Below are 17500 nucleotides of genomic sequence, written 5' to 3'. Positions count from 1 at the left end.
TTCATTATAAATTACCTTCAGCATGTTTTTCAAACTTTTAAGTCATTCGGTGCGAATGAATCGTTTTACACTAAAACAAATCATAAGAAAGCTAAATTATTCGTTTCATAAATAAAGGCAAATTAAATGCGCATATTTAATTAGACGAAGCCTCAATTGTGTAAATAAATGCAAACAGAGAGAGAATATGAGTCTCTGATATTTTTAGTTCACCTTTAGAGTCTCATCTTACCTCACCTGATAAAAAAAAACTAAAGCCAGGAGCTCATTTGCATAATTCCTCATTAATATTTATTTAAACATTCAAATACTGTATAACTTGCATTACTGTGTATTTGTAGTAATGTCGTAGGGTGACGGTTGAGAGGGGGAACAACATGATATGAAGATGACAAGGATTTTAGCTTACACACACACACACACACACACACACACACACACACACACACACACACACACACAAACACATTTCTAAAACCTAGAAATAGATATCTAAGATTTATCTGGAGTTAAAACAGTGAATGTCAACCGAGTCATGATGATAATGATGATGATGATGAGAATGATGATTGTGTGTGTGTGTGTGTGTGTGTGTGTGTGTGTGTGTGTGTGTGTGTTTGTTTCATCTCGTCACTTTTCTCCGTCAATCACACAGTGACTAAGTGGAAAACAGCACCATTTCACGACTAGAGACCTAACACCAATTACACTCACAGGCAAAGCTTACTTCACTGCTTTTAGACACATTTACGATACATTAATCTCCTCAGACGCTCTATCAATCCGAGGCTATATACAGACCACACACTAGATACTGTACACACTCTGAAATAAATCAAGCTACTAAGTGTCACTTATTTCTCTTCACTCATATTCAACCATCACGGTCCTGGTTATGAATGTTACCTAGAAGCGTTTAAAAAAAATGCAAGGTACATAAGGATAATTAAAGTGTATGTAAATAATTAATGAACAATGATAATTAAAGGTGAACACTAATGCTACAGAGAGTAGAGCGGACTGTGAATGATGCCAAATATGCGGCAAGATTAAGTAGAAGATAGATAGATAGATAGATAGATAGATAGATAGATAGATAGATAGATAGATAGATAGATAGATAGATAGATAGATAGATAGATAGATAGATAGATAAATAAATAAATCCGCCTTTATTTCTGAGAGTGTGTCTTCAGTCACTTTCTATTTTCTAATTGCGCAGAGTGAATTATTCTCTGTAGGTTTGTCCACAAACCGTGCACCTGCTTACACACACACACACACACACACACACACACACACACACACACACACACACACACACACACACACACAAGCAAGCGCGCACACACACACACACATTAAAATACCAGTTTCTATTTATAAAATATCTGTTTTATATTTTAATAATATACAAAATATTTATCGATTGTACGTTTTTGTAATTGCAGCCTCCAAGATGCAGCAGTGAGCTTTAATACTTAAATAAATAATTTAAATGCGCTTTAAACTCAAAATTGAACGCACAACATTTAACATTTGAGTCTGTATCGTAAAGCAGAAAATTAATGGTATCTAACATAGTGTATCTGTGCCAAAAAAATAGGTTTCTCTGTTTGAGAAGTTGTAGGAAAAGTCGCTACTGCTTCTAGGGTGTTGCGCGCTCTCGGGCGTGCTCGTGCTCGTGCAAGCGGTTGTCGCTGTCCGTTCAGCACTAGAGAGTGCGGCCACGAAGTCTACGGTTTAAAACTCACATTTGCGTCTTATTTCAGATTATTTATTATCGTTTTAATGCCGCAAAAAAAATCACACAAAAAAAGTCAGCATAAAAGGAGCAAACACTTGCGAACAACAAATATACACTTTCTGACTTATTAACGAGGAGAAACAAGCGGAGAAATGGAGAGAAACGTGGTGCTGATCACAGCCACCTGCCGCGCGCACTAAAGTCTTTTTATCCGTTTTGTTTATTCCTTTGTGTTAACGAGTTATAAATAAACCCATTTAGGAATTTAGGAAGTGTGAAGTCATCTTTCACATCATGTGCTCCACGTTCTTCTCTAAACCCTTCAAGGCTTTTTTTTCTCCTCAGTTACTATCTATACCTGTGTGACTATGTGAATGTCGCTCCTTTAATCCATCCACCTTGGAAGTGAATATGTTTCTGCTGCTGCCTTTTATATTTTATGTTTTATTTGATGTTTTTTAACACATAAAACAAAAAGCACTTCCACACTTTCTGCACTTTGTACACAGCAACCAGTTGCGAAATAAACCGACCCTCAGGTGAGATGGATTTTACTCCTACATGCTGATAATTCTGGCTGTGATCTGTGATGAAGTGATTCCCGACGCTCACTAGAGCAGGATTAAGCAGTGCGTAGTGTGCAATGCGCATCCATCCTGCAGCACACATACATTTATAGGCTACATGTTGCATAGGCAACATAGTTTTAATAGGTTTCTTCGTCGTTTTGGTCAAACAGCAAAAAAAAAAACAATTAAAAAAAGAAAAGGCCTTGACGTGGCCTGACCTCCAGCTGCTGTGCTAATGTATATTCAGTGCTGTAAGAGTTTTCAGTGCGTGTTTATAACAAGATGAGTTCGATCACATGAAAGGTGTTCATTCAGAACTACAGGTGTTATTAATGTGAGTTACTGCATCTGTAACAGCGCGCAGGTTTGTAGCTGAAGTAAACTCCGAGGAAAAGAAGAAGCGCATGAAGCTCGCTCTGACTCACCGATGGTGGTGATGACTGTAATGGCGAAGTAAAAAGATCCAGCGAATTTCCACTGCACGCCGGCCCTGTGTGGCTCGGCCTCCATGATGATGGTCTCGAGTTTCCGGTAGTCGTCCTCGCTGATGTTGTACTTGCCCTGCAGCCGCTTCTCCTCGGCCTGTAGCTGCTCCTTCTCGCGCATCTCGAAGTCCGACTCGAGCGCGTCGAACACGGCGGCGCCGACCAGCAGGTAGGTGAACGTGCAGACGATCAGGGACAGGGTCCGCACGTTCTGCCGCTTCATGGCGCCCCGGAACCAGCCCGCGTGGGGCTCATGTCCCCGCGGATCCGCCGGGAGTGCGCGGCGGCAGCGGCACGAGCAGTGGCGACAGTGGCAGTCAGGAAAGCTTGGACACGGGCGCTTGCAGTCGAGCGTCCCCGGGTCACGGTCGTGGCTCAGGGAGAGGCACAGCAGGCTGCTGGAGCGCCGCGAACGCGAGACGTGCAAGCGCGGCACTCTGCGCAAGACGTGGCCGATGCAAGTCGCGCCGGCGCGCAGTGCCATCAACCAGCCGCGCGGATCCGACCACCGCTCATGTCACCGATGATCACGCACGTCCTTGCGCTCTTGGTTTTCCCTCGTTTTTTGACACCAAACACAGCAAACGCGCGCGACGAAAACAGAACGGAGAGCATCTTCAGACATGTTTCCTCAAAGTTTTCGACCTGTTCATCGAGCCCGATAAACGGCGTCACACGAGCGCGCAGAGACAAAAATCCAGGAAAGAACACAAGAAATCGGTGAAGCGTGTTTATTCCCTCTGCTACCTGAAAATAAAAACTAATTTGTGCAAGATCTCCGGGTGAAGGGCTCCGTTTAGCGATCAGCCCGTCCGTCAGCGTCCCTCTCCTCCTCCTCCTCTTCCTCCTCCTCCTGTTCCTGCTTCGTTTCGCCGCAGAGAAAGGCGGATACACGGTCCCCGGTGCGCGCCCCTGAAAAGCGACCACATCACCAAACCGACATCATGCGTCGTCTCTCCTCCGCGCCCGGTCTGTGTTCACCGGGTAGGGAGGGGGGCGGGGGTGGAGAGGGGGGAATTACGGATTACACGTGAAACGTTCAACTGGTGCAGGGTCTACCTTAAAGTGAACGATGGTGCAACAACAGGTTGCTACTGATCAAAAGTCTCTCTCTCTGTCTCTCTCTCTCTCTCACTCTAATGTCACGAACTAACCCATCAATCACAATATTATCCTTTGAATAAATCACGTGACTACATACCAAGTCACTTCACCTTTACTGTACGTCTTTATATATCTTAAACACGAACCTCTCGCGAGGTTGCCAGACTGCGCACTTTATTCGACTTTTACACGGTGATTGCTTTGGACAGAAAAACCCAGAGATCAGCGTTCCTTTTAGAATAAAGTCCATCAGCCAAGATTTTTTTTTAGTCAGATGCTGCATTTGAGGCAAAACTAAAACTAAAACTAAAAGTGATAGAAGTGTGAAATGTAACAGCCTCATTTTTAGCATCACAGTGTCTCGGTGTGTCTCAGGCTTGGTGATGTGTTTACAGAAGTGCCAGAAGGAAATTTACACCTGATTTCATATGCAGAGTTTTCTGTGTGATCATTTGAAGTACATAGAAACTGTTTTTTTTTTTGTTGTTGTTGTTTTTTTTGTTTTGTTTTTGGACACCAGATCAATAACAATAATATATTTAATATCTAAAATGATTAAAGTTTATTTTTAGTGCAGATGAATTCTTTTGGGGGGGGGATGTCTTTGAATGTCTTTGTCATGTCTCACTCTACAGTGTTGGTTTAATTAAAGCTCATATGAAAGTGGACACTAAAGTGGACACTAAAGTGGACACTAAAGTGGACACTAAAGTAGACACTAAAGTAGACACTAAAGTGGACACTAAAGTGGACACTAAAGATGACATATTCATAGAAATATTCTGTAAAAAAAAAAAAAAAAAAAAACAGTTTAGTAAATGTTGATAAACCACCAGCTAAAACGTAAGGTGTTTCTCTCCAACCACTAAAATTCAGAGTAAGCTTATCTACAACGTCTCATGCTGAAAGCCAACAGAGTCCCGACTCATTCTGGATTAGACTCGGAGACAGGAAATCATCTGAATAAAAATAAAAGTCCATCTCCGTTTCATGAGCGTCATAGAAAAAGGGGTTAATCCAGTTTCCCGTTTTGGATTAATGCTTGTTCTTCGTCTTTCTTCTGTACGTCCATTGCTGGCTTGAGGACATATGCAGTTTGAACACGGACTTCAGATCTGTAACACATGCAGTGACACATGCAGCATGACAGCATGACAATCAACCAGTCTCCTGGGTTCATCTGACTTTCTAGAGACATCGATTCTCTGACCTTCATCTTTTATAGACTCCATCTGCACATCTCCACAGGGTGAACGGACACGGACACGGACACCACCCTTCTTCTGGGTTTACCGAGGTCCGCGTCCACTTTTACACCGTCGCTGAGCTGCTAATGATAAAGGAGTTCTGTTAAATCCTGGATTGTGTTTGATCAGAAAAGATTGATTACTTTTGACAGTAGCGCAGCTGCAAATCACAGGTTTATATAAATCTATAGCAACAGCTCATTCACAGGTACTGTACCTCTGCAATATGTATGGAAGGAGTCTCCGGTGTCGGAGCTTTGGAACGGTCAGAGGAGAAGCTGGAACTTTAATCGGTCTGACATCTTCAGGACAGAGGAGTTCATACGTAAGTCTTTGTGGTTTCTCTGTAACAAGATAAGCTGCGATTTTACGTCTTATTAACTACAAGAGAGTGAAATGAGAGAAGATTGTGATAGAACGAATGTTTATGGCTGCTATAATGTCAGTGAGACCTGGAACTTTGACAGGAACTTAATATGAATATGAATTGTAATCAAAATGTTTATCATATAATAAAATAATTGAAGAATTACTTCAGGATGGTGACAGCAGGTATAAATTAATACATTAACATTAGATCATCAGGTTACAGACTTGTGATGCCAACAACCTAAAACTCTGATAACAGCCATTAAACAAATAGGTAAAAGAAGCTTACAGGAAGTAAATTACAGGAAGAGGTTCAGTCTTCACCCATCATTTGAAGACAGGCAGTGACTCAGCTGTTCGCACATCTAGGGGAAGTTTATTCCACCACCTCAGTGCAGAACAGAGTCTTGATGTAGACCTCCTCAATACCCTGAGAGATGAGGACCAGTGGAGCAGTGCTGGTAGTGCTATTGTTCTCTTAGACCCGTCACACGCGTGTGTGTGTGTGTGTGTGTGTGTGTGTGTGTGTGTGTGTGTGTGTGTGTGTGTGTGTGTGTGTGTGTGTGTGTGTGTGTGTGTGTGTGTAACGACTCTCTATTAAAACTGTTCCTAGAAGATGGATCTGACTGAAGGCAGGTCGTGATGATGTCACGTGATATGTCTCGGAACAAATCTGAGAAAATCCGAGGTCATTTCCGAGGTCTGGTCTCAAACTTTTGGAGCAACTGAATGTTCTTCTCTTTAGGAACTTATCCTCTACTTCCCAAAGATCTCATATCTCAGCTTTCTTTATCCCTTTGATGTTCCACCACTCGGCTGCTGTTTCAGGTTTAACTTTTGCGGCGCTTAGGAAACGTGCTAGAAATACCCAAGCACGGCCGTTCAGACGGAGAGACATTAAAAACAGAAAGTGTGGGATGTTAATGTTTGCTATATACAGTGTATAAATATTAGCTGATTATTAATAGGTGTGAAGTTTTCAATCAGGATTTAATTACTAGTAGAGAAAATGCCACCATGTTGTCAGGCTGATCAGGCAGCCAAATGTCTTATTCATCTTAGTATCACTTATAAAGGTAGCATCAATGTTTCTGCTCTCAGAGGCTGGTTATAATCCTGAATACCATTTTAAGCCCTACACTATATATACACTATATGGTCAAAAGTATGTGCACCCAGCACACCTACAGTATGTGTGCTTTTTCCCCAGTTGTATTGAACATTTTTGTGTGCAGGGTGGCTTAGTGGTTAGCACGTTCGCCTCATACCTCAAGGGTTGGGGGTTCGATTACCGCCTCCACCTTGTGTGTGTGGAGTTTGCATGTTCTCCCCGTGCCTCGGGGGTTTCCTCCAGGTACTCCGGGTTTCCTCCCCCTGTCCAAAGACATGCATGGTAGGTTGATTGGCATCTCTGGAAAAATTGTCCGTAGTGTGTGAGTGTGTGAGTGAATGAGAGTGTGTGTGTCATGTGATGTGTTGGCACTCCGTCCAGGGTGTATCCTGCCTCGATGCCCGATGATGCCTGAGATAGGCACAGGCTCCCTGTGACCCGAGAAGTTCGGATAAGCGGTAGAAAATGAATGAATGAACAAATTTTTGTGTGCTGTAGCTTTACCGTTTCCCTACAGACACCGTTCCAGCATGACGACGCCTCTGTGCACAAAGAAGCTCCATGATGACGTGGTGTGGAGGTGAAGGTCAGAGTCGAAGAACTGGAGTGTCCTCCTCAGAGCCCTGACTCTGACTCGACCCCACTGAAAACTAAATTCCTGCAGTCATTCTCCAACACCTAAAAGTCATCCAGAAGACAAGAATGGAGCTTATTCACAATGGGAAAACATTTGGACTGAGATGTTCATTAAATACATACTGTATGGGTGTGATGGTGCACAAACTTTTGCTCATATACTGTAGGATACATCATAGAATGTAAAGTTCCAGTCTTAGAGAGCATGATTGGTGAGAGTGATGTTATTAGGTGATGGAAGAGGAACATTTCAGTCATGGAGCTCATCGTGGTGCCACATGCTCTTTATGTCAGAATCTACCGTTCCATCAGTTGGTCTTGTTCTTGTATTCTCCTGTTTCTCCTTAGTGCAGAAGACCCCAAGCCGGGACCACCTGATCTTTTATTATTCTACATTTATTCCATTTATAATTTTAAAATTTTTGTAATGCATTTAAATATTTTATATCAGTTACTGATGTGAAAAAAAAAGAGTCATCGGCATCAGACACTACAGAGAGTAGAGATGTTCGGAGATGTTTGGAGACTATCTGAGACATTCTTTGATGTTTGGAGATTTTCTAAGATGTACAGAGACATTCTGAGATGTTCTGGGACATTCTGTGATGTTTGGAGATGTTCTGAGATGTTTTGAGATGTTCTTAGATGTTCATAGATGTTCAGGAATGTTTGGAGACATTCTGAGATGTTTTGAGATGTTCTCAGAGGTTCTGAAATGTTTTGGTTGGAGACATTCTGAGATGTTTTGAGATGTTCTGTGTAGTTCTGAGATGCTCTGAGATGTTTGGAGACGTTCTAAGATGTTTGAATACGTTCTGAGACATTCCGAGACGTTTCGAGAAGTTCTGAGCAGGTTTTCTTTCCGATTACACGTACAAAACTCGTTATTTATGGCAGTTACTGTGATCAATAATTGTAATTAAAGTTGCATTACAGAAATTACCCATGATGCAATGCATATTCCAGTTAAATGGCGTAGGATTATATGGCCATGTGTACAGTTATTAACCCTGTAATCTACAGTAAATGTTAAGTAGATAACTAAAGCCCAGAGCAATACTCTTTGCACTGAAAATCATGAGGTTGCGTTTCTCGATAAAGCTTTATGAAGTTTGAAAGGTCACGTCTTATTTACGCCGACTCGAGCAGCTTCAAACAGTATGCGGATTAACTCCAGCCTCACACAGGTATAAAGACCATCATTTACAGTTCCCACAAAGAAGTATGTGCATCTGCAGCTGCTTCAAATCTCCACCACGAGACATGAAGGTTCCTCGTCGTTATTTCCCTTTACGGTTGCCAGATTCGGTCAATATTTCTGCATAATGTATTCAGTTTATTTTCTCGCCTTCTGTTGTTCCACTCGGTCAGAGTCACTCGATGTTTGTCAGCAAGCTAGTGGAGGAAGATGGATGGAGAAATGTCTTGATTTTTTATTGCTCGACTCCTACACCGGTGCAGCGTGTCAGGATAGCGATAAAGACTGAAATAGCACGGGCGGCCGTGATGTAAATGCGTCTCGTGATGCGGACCGTGACTCCCAGAAACATTTCAAAATAGAAATACTCTTTATTGTTGGTGCAATGATTGTAATATTGAGTTTCTCACACAACCCGGTTACTGAAATAACGCAGCTTGAAAGTTTGGGAACTCCTGCATTAGCTGCTTTAGTACAAATCATTTATTTATTTATTTATTTATTTATTTATTTATTTATATCTTCGTGCCTGCAATTTTAAGCCACGTTCCATGATCGTTCCAAAGTTTTGACCCTAGCCTGCGCTTGTCTCCTGTATTTTAACTTCCAGAAAAGTCCTAAGTTCAAAACCCTTCTAAGGTGTAGGAGGTGGAACCAATCGATATTCATGATCTTTCCACGTTTGAAGCATAATATCTGAAACTAGTAAAAATGACCTTCTGTCCAAAACGTTGTGTTTACCTAGAAATGGCTCTACAGACTTAAAGTGAAAGTGAAAGTGACGTGACATACGGCTAAGTACGGTGACCCATACTCAGAATTTGTTCTCTGCATTTGTGAACACACACACACACACACACACACGCACACACACACACACCGTGAACACACACCCAGAGCAGTGGGCAGCCATTAATGCTGCGGTGCCCGGGGAGCAGTTGGGGGGGTTCGGTGCCTTGCTCAAGGGCACCTCAGTCGTGGCTGGCCTGAGACTCGAACCCACAACATTAGAATTACAAGTCAGACTCTCTCTCTAACCATTAGGCCACGACTTGCCTTGTTGTTCTCATATTAAGTTTTTCTGGTTCTGCTAGATCATATTACACACATTTTGGTTCCTGAATGTCTTTATGTAACTCATCAACATGTGCCTGTTATCCTGGATTTCAATAAGAAAGCTATGCTTAAATAATATAGTAGTACACTAATGATGCTTTGGTGCCAGGAGTCGAAACTGTCACATGACCATGTGTCGACCAATAGAAGACGGTCTAGAGCAAGGATCCAGTCCTTTACAACATTGAAAGGCAAGATGGACGTTGGAGCTCCAAATCAACAAGGGCAGCTCATTGGCCTGATGCAATCACATACATTAAGTCAAGTAATGGCCTAGACGTGGTGACGGTCCCTCGCAGGACACGATAGCTCTCTATGGACAATTTAGAGATGCCACAACACGTGTGTTGGGACTCGGGAAGCCGGAGTACCTAATGGTGATCCCTAAAGTATATGGAGAAAATATAAACCACACATACAGGAAGAAGCCTGGACTCAAACCCTCACCCATGTGTGAGGGCATCATGACCCCTCCCCCCAAACCCTGGTGGTTTTTACCTGGTGGTAACAGGTTGTGGTTAAGGTGTTCGACTACTGATCGGAAGGTCATCGGTTCAAATACCAGGTCCACCACGGCAGGGCCCCTGAGCAAGGCCCTTAACCCTCAATTGCTCAGGTGTATAAACTGAAATAAGACAATAAGAGTGCCTACTAAATGCTGTAAATGTAAATGTACTATAAACTTCCAGTCTTTTGGAGTGTTTTGGGGGCTTGGAGCTTGATTGCTGGTGTAGTGTGAATGGTTCAGCCACACAATTTCCACAGTGTGTGAGAAGGTGATATTTTTAACTATGTTTCAAATCACAAGTTGTGGTCTGTAGAAAAACCTGCTCTTAGAATCAGCCTCTGAGTCCGAGAGGAAATCACATGCAGCAGATCTGTAAATCCAGATTATCCTCCATCTACATTTGGGCAAAACATTCCATTCCATTCCATCTTCTACCGCTTATCCGGAACCGGGTCGCGGGGGTAGCAGTCTAAGCAGGGACGCCCAGACTTCCCTCTCCCCAGACACTTCCTCCAGCTCTTCCGGGGGAATACCGAGGCGTTCCCAGGCCAGCCGAGAGACATAGTCCCTCCAGCATGTCCTAGGTCTTCCCTGGGGCCTCCTCCCGGTTGGACATGCCTGGAACTCCTCCCCAGGGAGGCGTCCAGGAGGCATCCGGAACAGATGCCCGAGCCACCTCAGCTGACTCCTCTCGATGTGGAGGAGCAGCGTCTCTAATCCGAGCTCCTCCCGAGTGACTCATTTCGGTCATGACCCAAAGCTCATGACCATAGGTGAGGGTAGGAATGTAGATCGACTGGTAAATACAGAGCTCCGCTTTTTCTTCTTTCTTGGTGGTGGTGGTGGTGGTGGTGGTGGTGGCGGTGGGCAAAACATGAGCAAATTAATAAAGTTTTATACGGAATTCCTTTAGTATGTTAAACCAAAACGACTCCTAACTCCAGTCTTCGAATGCTGAATCGGGATCGACCCCGAACCACTCTGCATTTCCACTTTTCACTCGTTTCCACACGCAGCTCACTCGTATATTTTTGTAAGAAAAGCAGGATTTGGAGATTTACACCCACAAAACAACAAATCCTAAGTGATAAAGGTCTGTATGCCGTGTGTAGGTTGAGAAGTTTGAGACGTGTAGCATCCGATCAGATTAAAAGAACTATATCTAGATATTCAATTCAGTTCTATTCTACTGTGTTCCATGACATTTTGTATCGTGCTTCGAACAAGCAGATTTTCACAAAGCTGTTTTACAGAAATAGATCAAATCAGAAGGTGAAGCCCCAGGCGTCATCGGGCATCGAGGCAGGATACACCCTGGACTGAGTGCCAACCCATCACAGGGCACACACACACTCTCATTCACTCACACACTCACACACTACGGACAATTTTCCAGAGATGCCAATCAACCTACCATGCATGTCTTTGGACCGGGGGAGGAAACCGGAGTACCCGGAGGAAACCCCCGAGGCACGGGGAGAACATGCAAACTCCACACACACAAGGCAGAGGCGGGAATCGAACCCACAACCCTGGAGGTATGAGGCGAACGTGCTAACCACTAAGCCACTAAATAAAAAAAAATTTTGACTTAAAAATGATGTTTACAAGTTTTATTTGAGTTTAATCTGTTTAATCTGGCGAAATAGAATTTAGATACAGCAGCATTAAAAGTAGAAGAAGACGAAATCGTATCAGACGACTTTACTTTCCCGTCACAAAAGAATCTCTGCAGCCCGAAGCAATCTCTTAGTGTGTTCTGCATTTAGCAAAACTCTTATTTTAATTAGCATGGCTAAAAAAATGATAAATGTGTTACGGCGTGACCCTGCAGCAGAGATAAAGTGACTCATCCCATAATAATCCTACAACAATCTGAAAACACTGGAGCTGTCATGATGCTGTCAGTTTAATGTGATTGTAATAAGATGAGTGGTTCTGGATTTGTGTGTGTGTGTGTGTGTGTGTGTGTGTGTGTGTGTGTGTGTGTGTGTGTGTGTGTGTGTGTGTGTGTGTGTGTGTGTGTGTGTGTGTTGGTTCGGATGGAGATGTGGCTGCTGAATGAGGTGGGTCCATGCACTGCCACTAAACTGCAGATATGTTTAGCTTCATTTTCTCACATTTCAGTTCCTCCTCTGTTCCTCCACAGCACTCACCCACACACGCTATTTCTAGATGTGTGAAAGAGAGAGCACAAAAGAGAGAGCGAGAGAAAGAGAGTGAGATAGAAGATTGATTATTTCATTCACCGTTCAGAGCGCAGTTAAAGGGTCAGGAGGTCGGAGATGTAGTAAAACGACGGCTAACGTTTTTACTTTAAAGCCGCTTGAATGAAATCGTCCTCTTCTGGCTGTTTCAATCGGAGGTCAGTCACAGGTGCGAGCTTCCTCAACAACAAGGCAGAGCATGATGATTGACTCACGCTGGTATACCGAGCTCCATCCAGCCGCTGAAATCTGTACATTAGAGGAACGCTCGTGAGCTGACTGGGATGCTGCGTTAATAAAGAACAGCTGAAGATCAGAGGGTATTAAAATCTCTTGTATTTTCTCGGAGGAGAATCAAGATCTATATAACATCTAAAATTCATCGGAACAAAACCAAAAATTTGCAGTTATCGGATGGTACTCGGTATGTGGGTGGTTCTGTTCATTTTCCATGAACATGTAATAAAGAACATCTGCTTTGGTTTGGGGAAAACCCCAATGACCAAACAAATCCCTGAAGAAAAAAAACGATTAAACGACGTATTCATTCATTCATTCATTATCTATCGCTTATCCGAACTTCTCGGGTCACGGGGAGCCTGTGTCTATCTCAGGCGTCATCGGGCATCCGATCAAGCGGAACCTACACCTGTCCGTAGTGTGTGTGTGTGTGTGTGTGTGTGTGTGTGTGTGTGTGTGTGTGTGTGTGTGTGTGTGTGTGTGTGTGTGTGTGTGTGTGAATGAGAGTGTGTGTGCCCTGCAATGGGTTGGCACACCGTCCAGGGGTGTATCCTGCGTTGATGTCCAATGACATAGATAGGCACAGATAGGCACAGGCTCCCCGTGACCCGAGGTAGTTCGGATAAGCGGTAGAAAATGAATGAATGAATGAATGAATGAATGAATGAAATTCCAACAGCCACACCTCAAATTCCAAAACTATCTCAGACTCCACCTGTCGGTAGCTGAAGCTCCGCCCCATGTACAGACAGGAACAGGATCACCAGGACTAACTTGTATCTGGCTTCATCCATCTTGCCCTCAAAACTGGACAGTTCCACAGCCTCTGATGATAAAAAAAAAACATCTCAATATCATGATGTTAACAGCAGGCTTGACTGCAGACACAATGTTCTCTGTGTCCCTTTACCATTAGTTCGGATACATACGCCACACGTATCTGCATCGTAGCCGCCTTAACGAAATCGACAAAACCTCGACGCGTTTCTAAAAATCCGACTCCTTCACGACTGCTCACGGAGGGCAGTTTTTTAATACCAGAGGCTGTGGAACTGTCCAGTTTTGAGGGCAAGATGGATGAAGCCAGATACAAGTTAGTCCTGGTGATCCTGTTCCATGGGGCGGAGCTTCAGCTACCGACAGGTGGAGTCTGAGATAGTTTTGGAATTTGAGGTGTGGCTGTTGGAATTTCATTCATTCATTCATTCATCTTCTACCGCTTATCTTTACGAGGGAGAAATGAAACCGCAGAAATCGAGACGTGAAAAGATGGCGGATATTACAATACGCAGACGGATATGTCGCAAGGTGGGAACGTCGAGGAGGATGAAATGGAAATTATTACGTGAAATCGTCGTTCCTTCTTCCGAGTTCATTTGCAGATATTGCGCTGGGTCGTGAAAAGGGGAATCGCTTTTCGGGCAGAATAGTTAAATAAATAATGCCGATAGTAATTTCGTTTTTATCCGACTGAGAAAGAGTAGAGGCGCATTCATCATCTTCTGAGTTTGTGGCATGGAAGAAAATGAGGTCTTTTAGTCGAGACGCGTAAAAACATTACACCAGTCATCGGAGTCATCACGGTATCTCTCGAAATCGGAGCTGTCATTTCAAACAGATCTCGGTGAGAAGAGTGTGTGAGAGAGAGAAAGAGAGAGAGGGGCAAATCAAATCAGATTAACCTCCTCGTGTGTATTAATACCCATAATTTATTTATGCAGTGATCCAAATTCTCTGAGCAGTGGGATTTTCAGATGAGTAGATGAGCGCAGGAAAGCGATCTGATTTAAAGCGCGATGACGTCCACACAAACAACTCGGTCCAGTATGGCTGCTTCTCAGACAGCAGAACAGGGTTAGGGTTGGACTACTGATCAGAAGGTCGTGAGTTTAAATCCCAAGGCCACCAAGCTGGGTCCCTGGTGCAACACCGTTAACCGGGATAAATCTAGGTGGTTAAAGCTCTGGGTTGTTGATTGGAAGGTCAACGTTCAAGCTGCAGGACTGCAAAACTGCCACTGTTGGGCAACTGAGCAAGGCTTGTAACCCTACCAGCTCAAGGGGTGCTGTATCATATGACCCTAAACTCATCAGTTCTGATATGCAAAGAAAAGAATTCTACTGTGAGTTATAATAATAATAATAATAATAATAATAATAATAATAATAATAATAATAATAATAATAATAATAATAATATCACCTTCTGACCAATCAGAATCCAGAATTCTCTGCTATCTTCTTCTGTTCAGCTGTGTGTAAGTGTGGAAGTGTAAATGTTAGCTTGGTTTAGCAGGTACAGGAGAAGATCTGATGAGTCACACAGCTGATGATGTGCTCAGATTCCTCAGACGTGACTGTATAGATACGCAGGTGATTGTGGATCAGAGGACGGTGTGTGGGTGGGTAATTCTGTGTCAGTCCAGGGGGCAAATAAAGCATTAGTCATTAAAGCATTAGTCATCTGCAGGGCATTCAGAGTGGAGGATCAGAGGCATGGACATAGCAGGTGGTCCTGATGAGGACCTTTACGTCCAAGTCAACAGTCCATAAATCCATAAATACAGAAAGACATCCACATCATGACAAGACAAACACAGGACAGGAGAAGAGTAGTCATTACCTGCCACCAGGTTTCACAGAGATTCCAGGGCTGTAGCCATGTAAAGTCTGATAGGCATCATGAAGCTCTTCAGAGTTTATTATTATTATTATTATTATTATTATTATTATTATTATTATCAATTTGAATATGTTAAAATCTAATTCTAACGATCTAATTCAATCAGACACGCCCACCTCTCACACTCAAATACACACCCACCTCTCTCACTCAAATACACACCCACCTCTCTCACTCAAATACACACCCACCTCTCTCACTCAAATACACGCCCACCTCTCTCACTCAAATACACACACACCTCTCTCACTCAAATACACGCCCACCTCTCTCACTCAAAGACACACCCACCTCTCTCACTCAAAGACACGCCCACCTCTCTCACTCAAATACACGCCCACCTCTCTCACTCAAATACACGCCCACCTCTCTCACTCAAATACACGCCCACCTCTCTCACTCAAATACACGCCCACTTCTCTCACTCAAATACACGCCCACCTCTCTCACTCAAATACACGCCCACCTCTCTCACTCAAATACACGCCCACCTCTCTCACTCAAATACACACCCACCTCTCTCACTCAAATACACACCCACCTCTCTCACTCAAATACACACCCACCTCTCTCACTCAAATACACACCCACCTCTCTCACTCAAATACACGCCCACCTCTCTCACTCAAATACACACCCACCTCTCTCACTCAAATACACACACACCTCTCTCACTCAAAGACACACCCACCTGCCTCACTCAAATACACGCCCACCTCTCTCAGTCAAAGACACACCCACCTGCCTCACTCAAAGACACGCCCACCTCTCTCACTCAAAGACACACCCACCTGCCTCACTCAATTACACGCCCACCTCTCTCAGTCAAAGACACACCCACCTGCCTCACTCAAAGACACGCCCACCTCTCTCACTCAAATACACGCCCACCTCTCTCACTCAAATACACGCCCACCTCTCTCACTCAAAGACAGACCCACCTCTCTCACTCAAATACACACCCACCTCTCTCACTCAAAGACACGACCACCTCTCTCACTCAAAGACACGCCCACCTCTCTCACTCAAAGACACGCCCACCTCTCTCACTCAAAGACAGACCCACCTCTCTCACTCAAATACACACCCACCTCTCTCACTCAAAGATACACCCACCTCTCTCACTCAAAGACACACCCACCTCTCTCACTCAAAGATACACCCACCTCTCTCACTCAAAGACACACCCACCTCTCTCACTCAAAGACACGCCCACCTCTCTCACTCAAAGACACACCCACCTCTCTCACTCAAAGATACACCCACCTCTCTCACTCAAAGACACACCCACCTCTCTCACTCAAAGATACACCCACCTCTCTCACTCAAAGACACACCCACCTCTCTCACTCAAATACACGCCCACCTCTCTCACTCAAATACACGCCCACCTCTCTCAGTCAAATACACGCCCACCTCTCTCACTCAAATACACACCCACCTCTCTCACTCAAATACACACCCACCTCTCTCACTCAAAGACATACCCACCTCTCTCACTCAAAGACACACCCACCTCTCTCACTCAAATACACGCCCACCTCTCTCACTCAAAGACACACCCACCTCTCTCACTCAAAGACACACACACCTCTCTCAGTCAAAGACACACCCACCTCTCTCACTCAAAGACACACCCACCTCTCTCACTCAAAGACACACCCACCTGCCTCACGCAAATACACGCCCACCTCTCGACACTCAAAGACATACCCACCTCTCTCACTCAAAGACACACCCACCTCTCTCACTCAAAGATACACCCACTTCTCTCACTCAGACACACCCACCTCTCTCACTCAAAGACACACCCACCTCTCTCAGTCAAAGACACACCCACCTCTCTCACTCAAAGACACACCCACCTCTCTCACTCAAAGTCACACCCACCTCTCTCACTCAAAGACACACCCACCTGCCTCACTCAAAGACACACCCACCTCTCTTTTTTTCATCAGCATGGACATGGACATGACTATGTCCAACAAGGTCCTACAATCCACTCCTGATGCCTAGCTAAGAGCCTAAGCACATCAGGTCCCTGATTAACCATTTTCTTCCTGTAGGACAAGTTTAAATGTTCCGATACGACTAAAATAAATTGTCTAATGTCAGAAGTTACAAGAAGCAAAGATGGCGTTTCTATCCGTCACTGAATTATTCTCGAACTCAGTTTACATCAGGGCAAGTCTGGGGTAAGTGGCTCACAGAGTGCTGTGTAAAGTCCTAACTAAACAGGAGAGAAAGGAGGATTAGTGACACAACAGAACTCGAATTACTC

At 44.0% G+C, this 17500-nt stretch overlaps 1 protein-coding gene across 1 annotated transcript in view; it reads right to left on the bottom strand.

Annotated features, from left to right (window-relative positions):
• kcnk9 (potassium channel, subfamily K, member 9) overlaps positions 1–3889 on the bottom strand; it is a 49832-nt gene extending 45943 nt beyond the window's left edge. The window contains exon 1 of the mRNA XM_027174617.2: positions 2742–3889. Within this exon, the coding sequence (XP_027030418.1) occupies positions 2742–3285 (544 nt within the window). The 5' untranslated portion in view covers positions 3286–3889. The remainder of the gene's footprint in view (positions 1–2741) is intronic.
• Positions 3890–17500: the final 13611 nt, after the last annotated feature.

The sequence above is a fragment of the Tachysurus fulvidraco genome, chromosome 10 (genome assembly GCF_022655615.1).
Source record: "Tachysurus fulvidraco isolate hzauxx_2018 chromosome 10, HZAU_PFXX_2.0, whole genome shotgun sequence".
Taxonomy (NCBI): Eukaryota; Metazoa; Chordata; class Actinopteri; order Siluriformes; family Bagridae; genus Tachysurus; species Tachysurus fulvidraco.
The sequence above is the reverse complement of the archived record's forward strand: the minus strand, read 5'-3'. Positions and strand labels throughout refer to the sequence as shown.